The sequence below is a fragment of the Myotis yumanensis genome, unplaced genomic scaffold (assembly GCF_028538775.1).
Source record: "Myotis yumanensis isolate MYYU_CA2020_CCGP unplaced genomic scaffold, mMyoYum1.0.hap1 SCAF_16, whole genome shotgun sequence".
NCBI lineage: Eukaryota > Metazoa > Chordata > Mammalia > Chiroptera > Vespertilionidae > Myotis > Myotis yumanensis.
The window spans coordinates 41,800,234-41,818,578 of NW_027223767.1; the positions used below are offsets into that span (position 1 = coordinate 41,800,234).

Sequence of the window (18,345 nt, forward strand, 5' to 3'; positions counted from 1 at the left end):
TATCCACCCACCCAACCAGCCAGGCATCCAATATATATACTGTGTGCCGGTCAGTCCATAGCTTTCACGGACGGGCATCACACGCCCTCACGTGTCTGGCGGTGTCCAGGCTTCCCCATGTCCGTTGTGTATCTAGTCCCTGGGTCCCACATATGTCAGGTGTGCATCACATGTCTGAGTTCCTCTAGTCTCTTCCTCATAGCAGGGCTGATAATACATGAATTACTGTCGGTCAAAGTTCACAAGGTGAGTCTTTATTAACTTCCAAAGCTGATTCCATGAAAGAACCCTTTTTTTAAATTTGTAAAAGCCATTCTTGCTCATGGTAAAAATACAATGACAAAGCGTACAAAGTAAAAAACTTCCTTACAACTGTGCTCCCGCTGAGGCCGTGGCAAGCAGGAACTCTCTGCCAGACAGCCTTTTGGGGGCTGGCTGTGCCATGCCCCCCACCCCCCACCCCCTGCCTGGGTCCTGATGCCCCAAGGCTGGGTAAGACTAGGTCCCGGCGGGCACACCAGAGCCAGTTCCACCTCGGGTCCTCCCAGGAGCTTGGCCAGCGCTGCCGCCTGCCCTCTGCCCGGTAGCACGGCCAGCATTCCTGGGCTGCCAGATCAGCGTGCAGAGGAGCCCAGCCCTGCCGGAGCCCCGAGACACAGGCATGCTCTCTCACGCTGCCTGTGCCATGCTAGGCTCTCAACTCCACCCTCTGCTACAGACCCCCTGGTACCCAAGCCCCAGCCAGACCCTGTGCTGCCATGCTTTCCTCTTAAGGGTTAAGGCACGGACGGGACTGGAAGAAAAGGGCGGGTCTGCCCTCCAGGAGATTCCAGGGTGGGGCTGATCTCGGGAGGCCCAGCCCTAAGGAGGGCCAGCCTCCTTGCTCCCCTCCCCCATGGGAGAGTCAGGGAGCGGAGCTCTGTCTCCCAGGACAGCAGTGGGAGGATGGGGTGTGGAAGCACACACTGGTCACTCCCACCCCCTCCCCAGCAGCCTGTCTAGGCTCTTGAGCACCCAGAGACCTCAAGGAACTGGAAGTCAAAGCATCTGTAAAGATCCTCTCCCGGAGGGTGGCCCACGATGTACTGTCTTCCTAGGCTTATCGTCAACGCGATCCCTGAAGACTCATCAATGGTGGGATTTGGGGCGCAGAATGGCACCCCCTAACCCCCCAGTTTCCCAGCAGAGTCTGGGCTCACCTGCACACATAGCCAGAGGCAGATTAGCAGCAGCAGCAACAAACTAATTTAGTGAGTACATGTGGGGGGGTAGGGTGGGATAGAACGGGGCCTGCTCTATTCTGGTAGAACTGGAGATGGCTCAGAGCGCACACGGTCGGATCTCCATGGTACGGAATCTTCACATCTCAGAGCCGCTGTCCGGTTGAGAAGCGGGGCGCTCTCCACCCCTCAGAGCAGCCCAACCTACTGCCAGTCCCCTCCACCTGCTGACACTTTCCTCTTGGCAGCCTCTAACTTGGGTTGGGGGTGGTGGCTGGACACTGTTGCTCCAGCCCAGCCTTTGGGACAAGAGAGACAGCTGGGGTGGGACAGGGTCAGGAAATAATAAGTTAAATCCAGCGAGGTAGCAGGCTGGGCGGGGGTGTTTCGGGGGCCCCAGGCGTCTCTGGCTTGATCCAGGAGGTGTCGGGAAAGAGGTGGCCGAGGCAGGATTCCAGGCAGGAGATGGTTCAGAAGGCTGGGTTGTCAATGCCCCTGGGGACCCCAGAATGTTCTTCAGACCTGGGGCTGTAGGGAGGGGGCGGCTCCATGGGGGGCAGGCCCAGGTCTGGCTTCAGAATAATCTGCAGGGAAAGGAGGGGACACAGAGACGTCTTAGGGCCTGGCACTGGCATTGCCACCCGCGGGTACCCGGGAAAGGGGTGACCCAACGCTTCTGCAGGACGCTCGCGGGGCAAGGAGGCCTCCACTGTCACTGCTGCTCTAAACGCCGGGACAGTAGGGAGAGGCAGGAGGCCCAGGGGCAGGACAGGGATTAGGATAGACACCCACCTCACTGTAGGAGGGTGGGGGCTCAGGGATGGGCACCCCGGTGACCATCTCTGCGGGGACGACGGTGGGCCGCTCTGGGGGCCTCACGGGATCCACCCGGGGGTCCGGCTCCTGCTCCTGGCAGCTGCGGCAGAAGCGCTTGGCCAGGCCGCAGATGCACGCGATGGGCATCAAGGTCAGGAAGATGATGATGAAGATCCTGGGTGAGGAACCACCACCATCACCCTGAGCCTCCAGCCATCCCCGCCGCACCTCCCTCCCTCCCTCCCTCCCCTGACCTACACCCCCCCCCAGGCCAGGAAGGCCCGTCTGTCCTGTGTGGTCCAGGCCCCTCAGAGGGCTGTGCCCAGAGGAGCTGGCCCCGGGCTCACCTAAAGGGACCGGAGAAGAAATCATACTCCTGGCGGCAGCAGGTGTTCCCGCAGCATCTGAATCCTTCAGGGCAGGAGCTTCTTGGGGCAGAGAGAGGCCGTTACCAAGGTGGGGAGGCAGTAGCATCCCAGCCTCCCCAAAGCGCACCCATATACTCAGGACACGCTCCATGCCCCTTGTGGGGTGAGGGCAGGGGCCCCCTCTGGGCTCAGTGGGAAGAACCTGGGTCCGGGATCAGAACCTGGGTCCAGGGGCATCGCACTGCTGGCCTTGTGCACTTGGGCCAAGTCATGCTCCTTCTGGGCCTCCCTGTCCTCATCTACCAACTGGGTGTAACGAGTGTCCTAGCATTTCTATACAAAGGTCTCACAGTTTGCCCCCCACTCCCAGGGTCCCCTCGGAGGGGAGAGGGCCTGAGACTGTAGTAAGAGGGAGGGGGTCGGGACTGTGGGAGACCCAGGAGGGTAGAAGGCATGTGGGCTTCAGAAGGCCCAGTGTGAAGCTCCCTCTGGGGTGGCTGGTGGGGAGCGGGAGGGGCAGTCCCCTTCCCTGGGTAGGGGTGTGTGGGGATGGCTTCTGGCTGGAAGGGGAGAGGGTGAGGGTGATGGATGTGCTGCTCCCTCCCATGAAGGCAGGCAGGACAGGTTTGGGGTGTCCCCTCCCCAGGTTGGAAGTTATAGCCCAAACCCCAGACTTACAAGGGGCCACACCTGGCTGCAGCCTGTGGAAGAAAAGAGGCAGAAGTTAAGAGGGGTCGTAAACTCAGATGCTGCCCAGGCACCTGACAGCCAGCAGGTCCCCAGCAGATCAGCATCTTCCCCCAAGCCTGCTCCCCACCTTACTCCACCACGCCCCCAGGTCAATGCCCGCTGGAGGCCCCCAGCTCTCCTTCCTCTCCTTCCCCTCCCCCCACCATACTCGCTGCTCCCCAAGTCTGTAAGCTCACGCCCTCTTACATCTACAGTCCAGGACGCTAAACTCTCCTGCTGCCCACCAGAGGCACTCCCCACACTGCGGGCAAGTTTCTATCCACAAAAATCTGATCACCCGCTACCTTGCTGTCGGGAGTTCCCTGGGCCCTGACCCCCAGCCACCAGCCTGAGCCGCCCTCTCCCCTCTTGCACACACACCCACTGGGAGTTCCCTGCACATACCGGGCTGCTTTACACCAACAAGCAGGGGCACGCCCTCTTCCCCAGGCCGTCATGGTCTGCTGAACCCTGTCCCTTCCTCAGATCCCTGCCTGTCAGGGCTCCTCACTCTTTGAAGCCGCCCAACCCTCCTCTCTGGGACCAGCCCCTCTCTCCCCAGCTCTTCTGCACTAGTTCTGCGGGCCATCCGGGGTGTCTGTCCAGAATGTCATCCCATTAATAGCAATGATGTGTACTGCTTGGAACATTCTTCCCCCAGGTATCTGCAAGGCTGGCTCCAGCACCTTCCTTTCTGACCGTCTTACTTAAAATGACATCACCTGGGCCAAAGCAGTCCCCGTCCCTCGCTGTGCTTAATGTTTCTGCATAGCTCTCATCAACATGTAACATACCATGTATTCCCTTTATCTTGTTAATTGTGTGTTTCCTGGGTAGAGCATAAACTCCACAGGGCAGGGATTTTGGTCTCTTTCATTACTGTTGAAAAGCCAACAATATTGGCAGAAGGAAAGAGCATTCATTGATGACCTGGTTTCACTTCTTCCCGGCCACTCCCAGGCTGGGTTTGGGGAGGAATGCAGCGATGGGAACATAGTAGGGAATGGGAGGTTATGTCACCCCAGCCTCCCGGGGACAAACAACCAGGACTCAAGAATAAGAAGTAAAGTCCGGCCAGCATGGCTCAGTGGTTGAGCGTGGACCTGTGAACCAGGAGGTCATATTCAATTCCTGGTCAGGGCACATGCCTGGGTTTGGGCCTCGATCCCCAGTGTGGGGCGTGCAGGAGGCAGCCGATCAATGATTCTCTCTCATCATTGATGGTTTTCTCTCTCTCCCTCTCCCTTCCTCTCTGAAATCAATAAAAAAAAATATATATTTTTAAAGAATAAGAAGTTAACTTTGGTGAGACCATCCTATCTTCATACCTTTTCTTGAAATATTCCAGTAACATTACAATTGCTAATGACAACAACAGTAAAGCTAAGAATACCACTGACAGCCAATGGTAGTTGTGCTGATTCCCCCTTTGGGTTCAGTCCCATGTGAGTACCAGCTTCTCACAAGCCTTGGACAGTGGGGACTAGAGCAGCAATGAATCCCTGGGGCAAGTGGGCCCAGGGAGGGGGAGGACCACACAGCATAGAGGGGCCACGGCAGAGTTGGGACAAGACCAAGGGGTCCAGACACTCAGTGGCAGCCCCTTCCCCTTCAGATCCCAGCCCCTATCCCTCCTCCCTCTGCTGGCCCCCAGCTAAGCAGAACAGATATGAACAGCTTAATAAGTCTGCCCTGAGTTCCTGTTTGGGAGGGGTAGGAGAACTTCTTTCAGATTTCTCTTCCCCATACACCAGGGGGCGGTCTTGTCTGAGGTGGTCCAGAGCCTGAGTTCTATCAAGAGTCAGGATGATGTTGGGGAACCTCAGCTTACAGTCATGTGCTGCATAAGCACGTTTGGTCTACGATAGACCACACAGACAACAGTGGTCCCATCTATCTATCTATATAAAACCCTAATATGCAAATCGACCGAACGGTGGAATGACCTGCGGAACAACCGGACACTATGATATGCACTGACCACCAGGGGGCAGACACTCAACACAGGAGCTGCTCCCAGCCCACAGGCCCCGATTGGTGGTGGCAGGTGGTGCCAGGCCAGCCAAGGTGGGTGCAAGTGGGGCCCCTTGATTGCCCTGCAGGTTGCCTCGCAGAGGGAGGTGACTGGTGGCGGTGGGGGACAGGGCCGGCGAGTGGGCAGTGCCAGGCCAGCCAAGGCGGGTGCGAGCAGGGGCCCTGATCGCCCCACAGATCAGCCCTGACTGCTGGCCAGGCCTAGGGACCCTACCTGTGCACGAATTTCGTGCACCGGGCCTCTAGTAAGATTATAATGGAGCTGAAAATTCCTATTGCCTAGTGATGCCATAGCCAGCAGAGCCACTTCCAGTCCTGCAAGCTCCACTCATGGTTAGCGCCCCATACAGGTGTACCATTTTTAAAATGGTTTATACTGTATTTTGACTGTACCTTTTCTATGTTTAGAAGCACAGACCCTTACACTGTGTTACAGTTGCCTACAGGATTCAATACCGTAACATGCTGTGCAGGCTTACAGCCTAGAGCAGGGGTCCTCAAACTTTTTAAACAGGGGGCCAGTTCACTGTCCCTCAGACCGTTGGAGGGCCAGACTATAGTTTAAAAAAAAAAACTATGAATAAATTCCTATGCACACTGCACATATCTTATTTTGAAGTAAAAAAACAAAATGGGAACAAATACAATATTTGTATTTGCATGTGGCCCGCGGGCCATAGTTTGAGGACCCCTGGCCTAGAGCCATAGGCTATACCAGCCGTGGGCAAACTACGGCCCGCAGGCCGGATCGGGCCCGTTTAAAATGAATAAAACTAAAAAAAAAAAGACCGTACCCTTTTATGTAATGATGTTTACTTTGAATTTATATTAGTTCACACAAACACTCCATCCATGCTTTTGTTCCGGCCCTCCGGTCCAGTTTAAGAACCCATTGTGGCCCTCGAGTCAAAAAGTTTGCCCACCCCTGGGCTATACCATACAGCCTGAGTAGGCTATACCTGTGGTCGGCAAACCGCGGCTCGCGAGCCACATGTGGCTCTTTGGCCCCTTGATTGTGGCTCTTCCACAAAATACCACGTGCGGGTGCGCACGTACAGTGCGATTGAAACTTCGTGGACCATGCGCAGAAGTCCGTATTTTGTGGAAGAGCCACAATCAAGGGGCCAAAGAGCCGCATGTGGCTCGCCAGCCGCGGTTTGCCGAGCCGCAGTCTGCCAACCACTGGGCTATACCATCTAGGTTCGTGTAGGTGCACTCCATGAGGCTCCCGCACAAAATCACCTAACAAGGCATTTCTGAGCACTACAGCCGCTGCTAATCAGAGCAGGACTTCACACTGTACTTACAGGTGAATTGGGGACATTAGCAGCACCTGCCCCCTGAAGATGTGGAGGAATCCACAAGAGGATGCCCAGCCTAGTGACTGAGGAGTGCCAGGGCTTCGGGGGGGGCAAAGCGGCCGTCAGAGCAGCCGTGTGAACGTGCCCTGTTCTGGGAAGCCAGCCTGGCACTCCCCTTGGATCTTAAACAGCAGTTAGAAATCTGTCTTCTAGACTCACATCGCAGAGCTGGGCAGCACTTCCCATCCCTGGGGGTGTGAGAGGAGGGCGTGCCTGCCACTGGCAGAATCACAGATTTCCGAGTCAGCCTTGGGTCAGGCAGCCAGATCCACCCCCCGCCCCAGGGGGCTGGGCTTCCACTCCCACAGGGACTAAGGAGCCCGCTCTGCCCTAGGGCACAAGCAAACAAACAGCCCAGAGAAGGCCGGGACTTCCCCAAGGTCACCCAGCACCGGAGGAACAGAGCTGGGGAGGCCGGCCAGCCAGGCGTCCGGACCTCAGTTCCAGACAGTTCCCGCTCTCTGAGCACCGAGGAGCGGGAAGGGCTATCCCAGGCTAAGGTGCGGGTCAAAGTCCCCGCTCACACAGAGGCGCCAGGTGCCAGGTGTCAGATGGTGGCGGGCGAGGGTCCCCCAAGGCGAAGGCACCCCGACCTTTTCAGGGCTTCCCTCGGCTGCCCCCACCTGCACCTCCCCAGCAAAGTGAGAAAGGAAGTGGCTCAGGGCGTGTGGTCACGAGGAAACCCTAACAATGGGAGGTGGTGACCCGGCTCCAGCGGCGGCCCAGACCCCCCGCGGGTGGACCCCGGCAGTTCTAAAGCTCTACCTCCCGAACGCTCACCTGGTGGAGGCCGGCCAGCAGGCCGAGCAGCAAGGTGGGTAAGAGGCGGAGGACCCAGGCGTCCGACATCCTGGCGTTGGGGCCACTGAGCTTCCGTGTGTCAGGGCAGGAGGGGAGGCGGGGAGGGGAGGCGGGGCGGCGGGGCGGGGCGGGGCGGGGCCGCGACCTCTCCCACGTCTCCACCTATGGGGTCCCGCCTCGGGTGCGCCGCGGGAGGCCGGCCTTGGGGCGGGGAGGAGGCGGGAAGGAGAGCGGAGAGGTCCGGGTTGGCTTTGGGGAATTGGGAAGTAGACGAGGTTAATTGAGAAAAATTGTGGGGTCAGTTCCAGACTGCTAAGCTACCCCTCCCATCTCCCACCACTGCCCCACCCCGAAGTGTCCCCCAGGCGGAAGGGGGGTGCGGCGCCGGGCAGGGGGCGAGAGGATGCTGGCTGGGGGGCCCCTGGCAGTCCCCGCACACCTGGCCTCCTGCGGGGCAGAGGTGGAGGGGAAAGGAGGTTCTGGAGTGGAGTCAGGGTATTGTATGGGGGGAAGTGTCACCCCCACCCCCATTTTTTTTCTTTCTTTCTCTTTCTCTTTCTTTTTCTTTTTTGCCAAGAAGGGAGGAAGAGGCGGCCCCGCTGATTTCTGGGGCAGGAGGACGAGGAGCACAGCCCTGGGACAGCCGTGTCCCGCCACCTCCCTAGGTGCACTTCCTCCTTCTGACCACAGGGGCCACGAAGTCCCCCGAGTTCGGAGATTTGCCACGGGGTCCGAAATGGGGCCGAGCGGCGGCCCGGGAGGCTCGGCGCAGGCGAACTGGTCCGCCCGGATTCCTGGGGAGACCCCGCGCGGGCGGTCCCAGCCCCGAGGGGCGGGATTCCCACGGCTCCCACCCTCCGCGGCCACGCCCCGGCCCTCGAGGCGTGCTGTGCTTCCCGGGTCCGGCCGGCAGGTGGCAGCATCGCCCAACCCGGGATTTCCCGGGAGCGCGGGACGCCGGGCTGGGACCTGGGACTTGGGGCTGGGTCTCCCACGCTCCCCCCGCCCCCAAACCTCCACTTACCCCCCCACCCCCCCCGGGAGCTGGCTGATGGGCGGGGTGGGGTGCCGTCTCGGGGGTGATAGGCGCAGGATGAGAGCCAGACGCCCACACACGGATGAGACCCGTGGAAACCGAGCGGGAGCTGGCGAGATGAAGCCCGGACGCCTGGGGAGAGGGCGCCATGGACGTGGTGGGTGGGGTGCTGCTCTGGGCCTGGGGAAAGGGGAGGGCCCGGGACACGCTCAGTCCTTCCGTTGTGAGCCGTCTCCTGCTGGGTCTCAAATCTGATTCTGCCCCTGGAAGCGATGCCCAGGTTCGTGTGAAGGACAGCCGGCCCCCTTTTCTGGTCCTCTCACCACTTTCCCTTTATCTCTGTTTCTCATCTCTCCCAGTCCTGTTATCTCTGCTCAGTGTTTACACTTCTTGTCTGCTCCCCATTCCTCCCAGGCCCTCTTCCTGTGTTAGTCTCCACTCGGTTTCTCTCCATTTCTCTGTGTCCTCTGTTCCCCACGTGTTTCTCCTTTCTTCCTTAGTCTGTTTGTCTCAGATGAGGAGTCTGGTTGTCTCTCTCCGTTTCCAGTGACTTCCTATGTCTCCATACGTGTTTTTCTCACCAACTTTTTGGTCTCTCTCTGCCAGTATGTCTTTCCCTGGTGTCTCTCTCTCTCTCTCTCTCTCTCTCTCTCTCTCTCTCTCTATCTCTTGTCCCTTTTTGGCCCGTAAGGACAGAATCTTCTAGTCTCCTGGTCTAAGTGGAATTAGGGTCTGGCCCTACAGAATGACTTCTCTGTTCTCATTCTTGGTGACTCTGAGCTTGGAGAAGGGAGTGTACATGGGGTGGAGGCACCTCCTCCCTCATGCCCCTGCAGTTGGCTCTGTGCCCAGCCTGCCTCTCTGCTGAGGGGGACCTAGTCCAGAGTGCCCATCCTGCTCTCTCCTTGGGGAAGTCATTGCCAACTTGGCCTTCTAAGGCCTTCCCACCCCTGCCCTGGCCTCCCTGCGTCAGCACTCAAGGTTGGGTGAGGGGGTATCTCCATCACACCCGCTGCCACTCTGCCCAGGCCCAGAGCCCTACCGAGGCGTGGCCCTTAGAGGAGGGGGAGATAGGTGAGTTTAGGGGAGGATGATACCCTGGGGAGTGAAATGGGGGTGCTGACGAGGGCATGGAGGAGTTTGTGGGGTAGACGGGAGGCTGGGAGGGCTGAGGAAAAGGGACCAGGCAGGCACCAGTGCCCCGGGGATGGGCAGGAGGAGGGCTGGCACCATTCCCTCTGGCTCTCTGGCATCCACCTGACACAGATCTAGGGTTGCCAGACAAAACACAGGGCGCCCAGTTATATTTGAATGTCACATAAAGAATGGATAATATTTTCAGCATGCTTATGCCCTGTGCAAAAGTTGGGATATATTTACACTAAAATTTATTTGCTGTTTATCTAAAATTCATATTTAACTAGGTGTTCTGTGTTTTTATTTGTTAGATCTGGCAATGCTACCCACATCCCTGAAATGTCATAGAGCAGGCATCTGAGAAGAGCTGCTCCAGCCGCTGGCTCACATCTCCGCAGTGGGAAAGTAAGGCTCATGGGGAGGGGGCCAGAGGGCCTCTGGACCCTGCCTCTGGGTCCCCAGTTTTTTCATGACACAGAACTGCCCTTCTATGCTCCTTCCTGCAAATGGGGAGGGGAAGGGCCTGAGGTGGGTGGTCCCAGCCCAGGCGAGAACACTAACCCTTGTGGTCAGCATCCACCATCGCTCCCAGGGCCCCAGCATTCTTAATGGGTGAGGTCGGGTGGGGGCGGGGGCACAGTGGGACCCGAGACAGAGCAGACAGGAGGCTGTTCTTGTGTAGAGGCAGGAGGGCCGTGGACAGAGCTGGCATCTTCTGCTCAAGGCTTAATCTGGCAGTGGGAGGGGAGTGGGTGCATGCGTGCACGTGTGTGCTCAGGCGTGCAGGGGGCAGCGAGGCCCAGAGACCTCATGTGGTCAGTGGGTCCCTCGAGATTCCACACCAATTCCGTCTGGGATTTCCCAAGAGCAGCGAAGTCCAAATGTCTTCATACACGCTCGCCACCGCCCCGGCCCTTTCACTGAAGAACGAGCTGATTGTGCCTCCTGCAAGGGCCCAGCTGGAAGGGCTGGGAGGTCAGCTAGTCCGCCAAAGGAGCCAACTGGAGCTCAGAGGGATGGGGAGGCCAAGTCACACGGGACACTGGGGCTGAGTCTGGACCAGAACCACACGGGTCTCGAGACCCCACACCCAGAGGCAGCCTCAGGAGGCAGCTGCTGCCCCGGACGGAAGAATCCTGCCTGGGGAGCCGGTGAAGCCTGACTGAGCCCAGCCCAGGCCCTGGGTGAGGGGGAGGAGCCAGGCCAACTTCTGTTCCTCTCTGCCCGCTACCCACCAGACTGTGGTGGCCACTCATATCCATAATGGCTTACGGCTGTGGGCTGGGATCTTTCTTTTCAAAGCCCACAGAACGTTCTGTTCTGGCCCATCTCTGCCTGCAGGGACAGTGTTCTGCTGTGTTGCTAAGTGTGCCAGTTACTATGGGGTGCTGTGTAACCTTAGTCAAGAAACTTAACGTCTCTGTGCCTCTCTGAACTCATCTGTGAACGAGGGTGGGGGCGTGGATCACACAGGGTCATAATAGGGATGAAATGAGCCCCTCGGTGTCTGGAATACAGCAATGGGAAATAAATGTTAGTTTAATAACGACATGCACTAAATGTTTTATTGCTGGCAAAAGAAAGAGGCCCAAAGCTCCCTGTCTTCATTTCACATAGAGGCAGAGCGAGGCGACAAGGGATTCAGGGTTTGCTTCCTCCTGAGAACGCCTCTCCCCAGAATGCTGGCTCACTATCTCCCTCTGCTGTCCATCCCGTGTTCTGCATCCGACAAGGGCCAGGTCAGACAGGGCTGGTGACCTACTTCAGGGGGAGTTGGTATTGCCCACTCCTCCTAGCGGGCCACAGGAGGCCGGATGTGACAGTGGTGCTGGGACCAGACATTTGATAAATTCCCTCTATTTCTGGTTTGTCCCTCCCTTCTCCTCCCCCGCTGCCTGCGTTGGCCTCATGGTGGGTGCCCGCCTATCCCTCAGGCTGAGCACTCAGGGGGACTGGGACTCTGCTTGTCACAGGTATCCCTATTGTCACTGCCCCCAGGCAGTGTGGCTCCCCAGGGCCATCACAAGCATCTTCCTAAGGCCTCCAGCCTAGGCTCCCCATTGCCTACTCTCTTGCTCCCTAATTTCCAGAGGCTCCCCAACTTCTGCCTGAACAAAGTCCCATCTCAGGGAGGCCCAGCCCCGACCTGGCCTTGCAGTGTGCTCCTCTGCCCTGCCCGCATGTCCTCCAGCCCCACACCTGACCCTTTCCTGCTCCCCTCCTCTCCTGAGCTTGGGTGGCTCTCCCCACCTAGAACACAAGTCCCCAGACCCCTCCCTGAAACCTAACAAATTCTCACCCCATCCCTCAAAGCTCAGCTCTAATACCCCCTCCTCCCGAAAGCCTTCCAGGACTTGGATCTTCCTGCAAGAAATGACTCTTCCCTCCCTGCTCACCCCCACCCAGGCCTTCTCTCAGGCTTCTCTCCCTAGATGTGTGCACGTCCTGCTGTTCCCACCCGGCTGCGGGGGCTGGCCCGGCTCTGATTCAGCGCTCATTTCCCCATGGTGCTTTGTTCCGAGTAAACACTGGCTCTGTTGTCACTGAGCTGAAGCTGGTTGGGGACCTCCTGAGGTCAGGGGCCAGATCTCTCCAGGGAATGAATTTAGGGAATGAATTCCTGAAGTCCTCGGTGGGGAGCTGTGAGCTGGGGGGGGGGGGGGGGGGGGGGGGGGCAGGCAGTCATTCCTGACTGACTGAGCTCCCCGGCTGTGTGGTTTGGGGAATCCACCTCTTCTGCCTGCTGCCCCTCCCAACTGTACACCACCCCCTTAGTGAGTCAAATGGCTCCCTAGGGATCCAGCAGCTCCTACCGGGCGAGCGGCAAGGAATGCTTGGCGCGCTGTCCGCCTTCCAGGAGGGGCAGGATGCGTGTTGGGCTGCCAATAGGAATTTTTGGGCATGGGGTCAGGGTCCGAATCTCCCTCCCAGAATCCCTCTGGAAACTGAAGTCCGCCGCCCCTCACTCATTCTTGGGGTGATGGGGTGGGAGGGTGGCGCGTTGACCCCAGGTCTGAGCCGCCCACCTGTGGGCCAGGAGGGCTGAGGGAGGTGTGCCACCTGCCAATTAGCGGTGCAGAGAGCTCGTTATCCTGATGAGTGGGACTAACGCTCACCTTCCGAGGCTTAGCGGAGACAAAAGCGGCTTTGGGGAGCCATTATCCTTCCCGAGTGTAGGTTTCCAGCGGCGTGGCCAGCGGTGGAGAGGGAGGCACCTCCCAGGGCCGGGTGGGGAGAGGGAGGGGAGGTAGGCTCCTGAGGGAGCTGGGGTGGCAGATGGAACAGGGAGGACCCAAGCGGGAGGGGCTGAGCGAGGACCAGGTTAAGGTCTTGAGAGTCCCCCAGCCCTGGTGGCCTCTCTCCGAGACTCCTTCTCCCCAAGGCTTCCCAGCCCCTCCCCCCTGCAGCCCCACTCCCACCCCCATCCTCACTGTTGACTCTTAGATGGGACCCTGTAGCCCGAGAGAAGAAAAGGCTTGAGGAACCCCTAGGGCCCCCCACTTTCTAGCTCTGCTCTTGTTCCGCCTCTTGAAAAAAGGCTCGACTGCCCCGCCCCCCCCCCCCCGCTGTGTCCCGCCGTCTCCGATCCAAATGTTACAGGGGGATTGTGGCTAGACCTCAGAAGAACTTCCCAGGCCCAAAGAAGCTGGAGTTCCGGCAGCCAGTGGACAGAGTAGCCCCTCTGTCGGGGGGCCATCCTCAGGGGAGGGTCTGGGGGCGCAGAGCGCCGGGTGGGGAAGATGCAGCTCGGGACACCCCGGAGGCGGATCACTTCTCGGGGACCTGGGCGGCCGGCGCAGAGCGGAGGGCGGGGAAGGGCCGGCAGAGATCGGGTCCTTCCGCAAACCTCCGCTCCTCTCAGCGGCCACATCAGCTGGCCCCGCGCCGAGGACAGGCCGGGCTTCAGCTGCGCGCACGCACGCCGGTGTGGGCGTGTGCAGTGTGCCTGCCCGTGTGCAGACAGGGGCACGCGCACGTGCACACGGTCCCGCTCCCGGTGCTGATGTGGCGGCCCCGGCCCCGGCCCCGCCCCCGGCCGCCTGATCTTCCCGGCCCGCCCGGAGGGAGCTGGGCTCCCGACCCCCCTCACCCCAGTGGCCCTGTTAGCACCTCCTCTTCCCTTGTTAGCGCTTTGCAGCCCCTCTTCCTCCTCGGCCCCTGCGGTCCCCTGAGAGAGGCCCCGTGGCTGGCAGCCCAGTTCTCCTCTTCCGACTCCACTCAGCTTCTATTTTCCAAAGCTTCGGGCGCCCCCTCCCCTCCCCACCCCTCCCCCCGCGCCCCTACAGTTTGGCGCACACTCCTCTTCCAGGTGGGGCACAGGGTGAGCGCCCCCATCAGGCCCTTCTGCATGGAGGGGGGCAGGGGGGAGCTTGGGAGGGAGGCCTGCACTAGGGGCCCCAGCTGTGCCCCCCTCAGCAGGGAAGGGGTGGGGGGAGAGGGACGGTAGAGCAGTAGAGCATCCTCTTTGCGGCCCCCCCCCACCCCCCCGCCCCCGTGCCCATCCTGAGCTTGGGCTGCTGATGGGGACAGGGTGGTCCCTTGATCGGAGCCGGGCTGTCAGGCCGCCAGGGCTGCAGGTTTCCTCTGCCGAAGGGCCCCTTCCCTGCCGGCTTTGATGTGTCTGCGAGGTTAGAGGAGGATGTTTGGCTTTGGGGCCGGGTGCCAGGATAAACTCCCTCTGCCTGCCGGGCCAAACCACTGCTCCTCAGCGCCTGGCTCACCTCCTTCCCCGGCCCCAGGCCTGGCCCGGCTTCCCCCAAGGCCGGCCCTGCCCTGCCACCCAGTGGGGTGGGCACCGCGTGGCGTGGTGGCATTTGCTGCTACTGGGGAGAGACCCTGAGGCCGGCGGGTGTCCTGTTGCGGAGGGGAGGCCGTCACCGGGGTGCCTGCTCGGTGACCAAGGGCCTGGCCCAGGTGGGAGTTGAGGGACCAGACCCCAGCTGTCAGTGGAGGTGGGGGTGCGATGGGGTTTGGAGGAGGGGTGTCCACGTGGAGTTGTCTGTATAGGCTTCAGCTCTTCCAGATGTGCAGCGGCTCCAGATGTGGGGATGACTCAGCCTGGAATGGGGGGGGGATCCAGGTCCACGGAGGGGGTAGAGAGCAGGGGGAAGTGAGGTCCTGAGCAACTGCCAGCGGCTGCTCCCCTTCCCCTGCACCCCCAGCCCCTGGGGCCTGCGGGCTAGGAGTGGTAGCTGCCGGCAGCTGCCCAGGAAGCACAGCCTTCAAGGTTCCCACCGTGTGCAGATGGGGAGAGGAGAGGACCAGGCCTCAGGGCCAGGGGCCCAGAGACAGGCGAGAGGGGCAGAAGGCAGGGGGCAGCGAGTGGAAAGAGGGGCTGGCAGGGGGGGGAGGGCAGAGACAGGAGGAGCAGCGTGTGTGACCTCAGTGTGGAGTGTGGGTTACATGGGGGGGTAGGGGAAGCTGGGGAGAGTGGTGTGTCTGACACGTGTAAGAAGACTCTGTGCGTGTTGGGTGTGGCGACTGAGGGTCTGGTCTCCATGGTCTGGATGACAGAGGAAGAAGGTGGGGGCAGCCTCTCTACAGTGATTGGCTGCGGGGTGAGGGGGGGGGCTTTGATGCTCTCTTAAGTGAAGCCACGTGTGTGTCTTTGGGGGCTGGGAGCGGGTCCCTTGGACCTGGGGGCATCCAGGTCAGGCCAGGGTGCCAAAGGCTTGGGGTCCCCCCCCAGCCTCCCTGCTTTCTTGGGGGGAGGCTCCCAGAATCCTTAGAGCTGTGGTTTCTCCCTGTGGGCCTCGGCTGGTGTGAGTTTTCTCCTGCAGCGCAGCTAAGGGGGCCCTAAAATTTGGGGAGCAGTGCCCTGTGGGCTGCAGTGCCAGGACCAGTGGCAGCTGGGCTGGATGCCCCCTCCATGCAACCCCCCCCCCCCCAGCTCCATAGAGCCTCTGTCCTGGCGTCCTCTTTGGCCTCCAGGTGGGTCTGCTGGCTGGGCCTCTGGCCGCTCCCTGGAGAGCCCCACCTGTGCCAGGCACCCATGCCAGGGTAAACAGGGCACTAAGTGTCTGGGCTGCTGCCCGCCGCGAGCTGGGCACTGCTTCTCCACAGAGGCTGGGCTCCCGCCTGTGGCTTGGGTTGTCTCCTCCAGCTAAATGACAGGTCTGATGCCCAGGCCCTATAAACAGTGTTTTCTGGGCAGGTGGGGGTCGGGTCATGGGGACCCAGCGAGCAGACAGATAATCAAGTTTAATCAGGAGACGATGTGTCACCCCCTCTAAGGGGGCCTGTTGTGACTCGCACCCCCACCCCATGCTGAGGGGCCCTTGACCATCTCAGGCAGCATAGGAATCCTCTGTTCCCCACACCCACCCAGCACACACACACACACACACACACACACACTCACACTCACCAGCCCCTCCCCCAGGTGCCGGGCACAGTTCTTGGCACCCACTTCACGTGTGAGTGCAAATATGTCCCCTCGGTGGTGGCTGGGACCAGGTCCTGTTCCCTCTTTTTACAGCCTGTGGGTGGAGCCCAGAGAGGCTGAGCCCCAGCCTGAATCACCAGCGTGAAAGATGAACTTGGATGTGTACATGGTCCTCCAGACACTGCAGTCCACCACCCACACTCCGCCGGGCCCTGGCCATCTCCATCCCTCCTCCTGGGACTCCAGCCTGGAGGCCAGCTCCTTCCCAGGCTCTCCCAGCCTCTCCACTCCTTCCCTCCCCTCTTCCTCTCAGCGCCTCTCCCCTCCCCTCCTCTGGGCTGAGTCCAAGTGGGGGGGGCACTTATTTCTCTGTCCTCCCTCTGGACTCACCGCTCCCCCCCCCCCCCCCCACACACACACATACAGGAGAGCCAAGCAGGAGGAGGACCCTCGCTTCTTGACACCCGCCATGAGGGGCAGGTTATGGCCTTGCCTCTGGGGAGTGAGCAGGCGCCCAGGGCAGGGGTGGAGCACTCAGGGGTGGGATGTTGAGCAGGAGCGTCTCCCTCCTGGGCAGGCTGGGGGCCCTTCACCCACATTCCCGGAGGGCCGAGGGCAGGGAGGGGGCCCAGGAGCCAGTGGGCTGTGGACAGGCATCCAGGCTCATGGGTGCCACGTGGTAGAGATGATGGATGCCAGGCCCGAGTCCCAGAAGTACCCCCTCTTCCTCCTCTTCCTCTCCTTCCCTTGGTCACGCTCCATCCCCGCGTGTCTGTCTGTGTCCACATTTGCGTTTCTCTGTGGGCGTACGTCTCTCTGCCTCCCACTCTCTTCTCTCTTGCCTCTCCCCTCTCCGCCCCTTCGTTTACTCCCTGAGGGGAGCAGCCCCTCTGTGGGAGCCAGGCTCCCAGAATGGACGGTGGCTTGGTCCAGGGAGGTCCTTGGCTTAAGCCCATGGTCTCACAATAGCCGTGTCCAGCCCCCGGCTCTGTGCCAGGGTCCAAGAGAGAGACACCAGCTCTTCTTGGGTGCTGTGCGGGGTGCCCTGCGTTCAGAACTGCTCCCCTCAGCAACCGGGGGTGAAGGCTCGCTCTCAATATCCCTCTCTCTCAATTAATCTCACCCCCTCTCTCTCCTCTCTTTCCCATCTCTCTCAATCCCTCTTTTTTCCTTCTCCTTCTCTCTCTCTCTTCCTCCCTCACCCCCTTCTCTGGGAGGGCAGCACCCCGGAAGGCTGTAGTCTGGGCTGCTTTCTTGGGGGACCAGATGCCCACTGTGCTCAGGACAGTCCAGATCTCCGCCGGGCCTGAGAGTAATTGTTAGCATTGCCCCAAAGCAACCTGATTTAGACTCTAAATTCCTGGAGAGCCTCACAGCCTCCCCAACCCCTTACAACTCCCAGGAGAGCCGTGTAGCCCGCCTGGGCCTCGCCCAAGGACACCAGGGCCAGACAGCAAAGAGGGGAGCTGTATAAATAGCCCATTTGGGGCGCCCTCCCCCCCCCACCCGGCATTGGGTAGGGCGGGTCTGTTTGCTGGAGAGGGAGGAAGGAGAGCTGTGGTCACCCCCAGGCAGCATGTAATTTAGGATTTATTTTGGGGCACTCGCTATAGCGCTGGGTGGGGCGAGGGTAATTTAAGGGTTTAATGGGGTGGGGGGATGGATGGACAGGGGAGAGGGAAGCCCTCCCACTCGGGCCTGGCTGGGAAGGTGGGTCCCTTCCAAGATCCCTGCTCCCCTCGGTCCCTGGGTACCTCCTTGGAGGCCCTTCCAGGCCCCTCCGGCCCTGCCTTCTCCAGCAGCAGACGGGGTTTGCAGCCTCCTCCACGGCCTGGGCTCCAGGCGGTGGGTCCCAGCTGCACGGGGAGCCGCTGGTGGTTGAGAGACGTAATGACGGCTGGGGGTGGGGGGCCAATGGGCAGCATGTGGGCAGAGATGACTCTGCCGGAGGGTCCCTGGGCTGGGAAGCAGCCCCTCCTGGAGCTTGCTAGCCGCTCTGCTCTTGCTCCCACATGCCCCATGCTCCGCCCTTGCCCGGAGGTGCAGGGCCCTCCGTCTGATGGAGGAGACCCAGGCTCTGTCCTCAGGAGGCCTCGGTCTGAGGGGGAGACGGGACACAGGCTCTGCTCTCGCATGGCCAGTCATTTCCTTCACCACCCCCATCGTGATCTTAATTTTTAGTCTTTGTTTGCGACTTTAGAGTCTGTGTCTCTTCCGGGAGCTGGAGCTCCGTGATGGTAGGGGCTCCACTCTGTCTCTTACAGTATCTTCAGCACCTTAGAGCACAGACCAGGAGCTCAATCAGTAGTTCCCAAGTGAATGAGTGAGGACGCAGCGCTAGATCCCAAAGCCCCTGGTCAAGAGGCAGCCGGGCACAAAGTCTGAAGTCTTCCAGGCCACGTGGTCTGACCCCTGCCCCTCGCAGCCTTCTGCCCCCACCGTGGCCCCGCTCTTTGAG

General features: G+C 60.3%; 1 protein-coding gene across 2 annotated transcripts; it reads right to left on the reverse strand.

Annotated features, from left to right (window-relative positions):
• Positions 1-232: 232 nt before the first annotated feature.
• TMEM92 (transmembrane protein 92) lies at positions 233-7,414 on the reverse strand. 2 transcript variants are annotated; one of them, XM_070394035.1, is made up of 5 exons: positions 7,309-7,414; positions 3,083-3,105; positions 2,384-2,461; positions 2,013-2,211; positions 233-1,804 (listed from the first exon to the last, which is right to left on the reverse strand). In XM_070394035.1, exons 1-5 carry the CDS (start codon positions 7,375-7,377, stop codon positions 1,691-1,693), a joined length of 483 nt encoding a protein of 160 aa, XP_070250136.1. In that variant the 5' UTR covers positions 7,378-7,414; the 3' UTR covers positions 233-1,690. The 2 variants fall into 2 exon arrangements, with proteins under 2 accessions (XP_070250136.1, XP_070250135.1); XM_070394034.1 differs by having other exon boundaries at positions 2,384-2,464.
• Between the last annotated feature and the right edge of the window lie 10,931 nt (positions 7,415-18,345).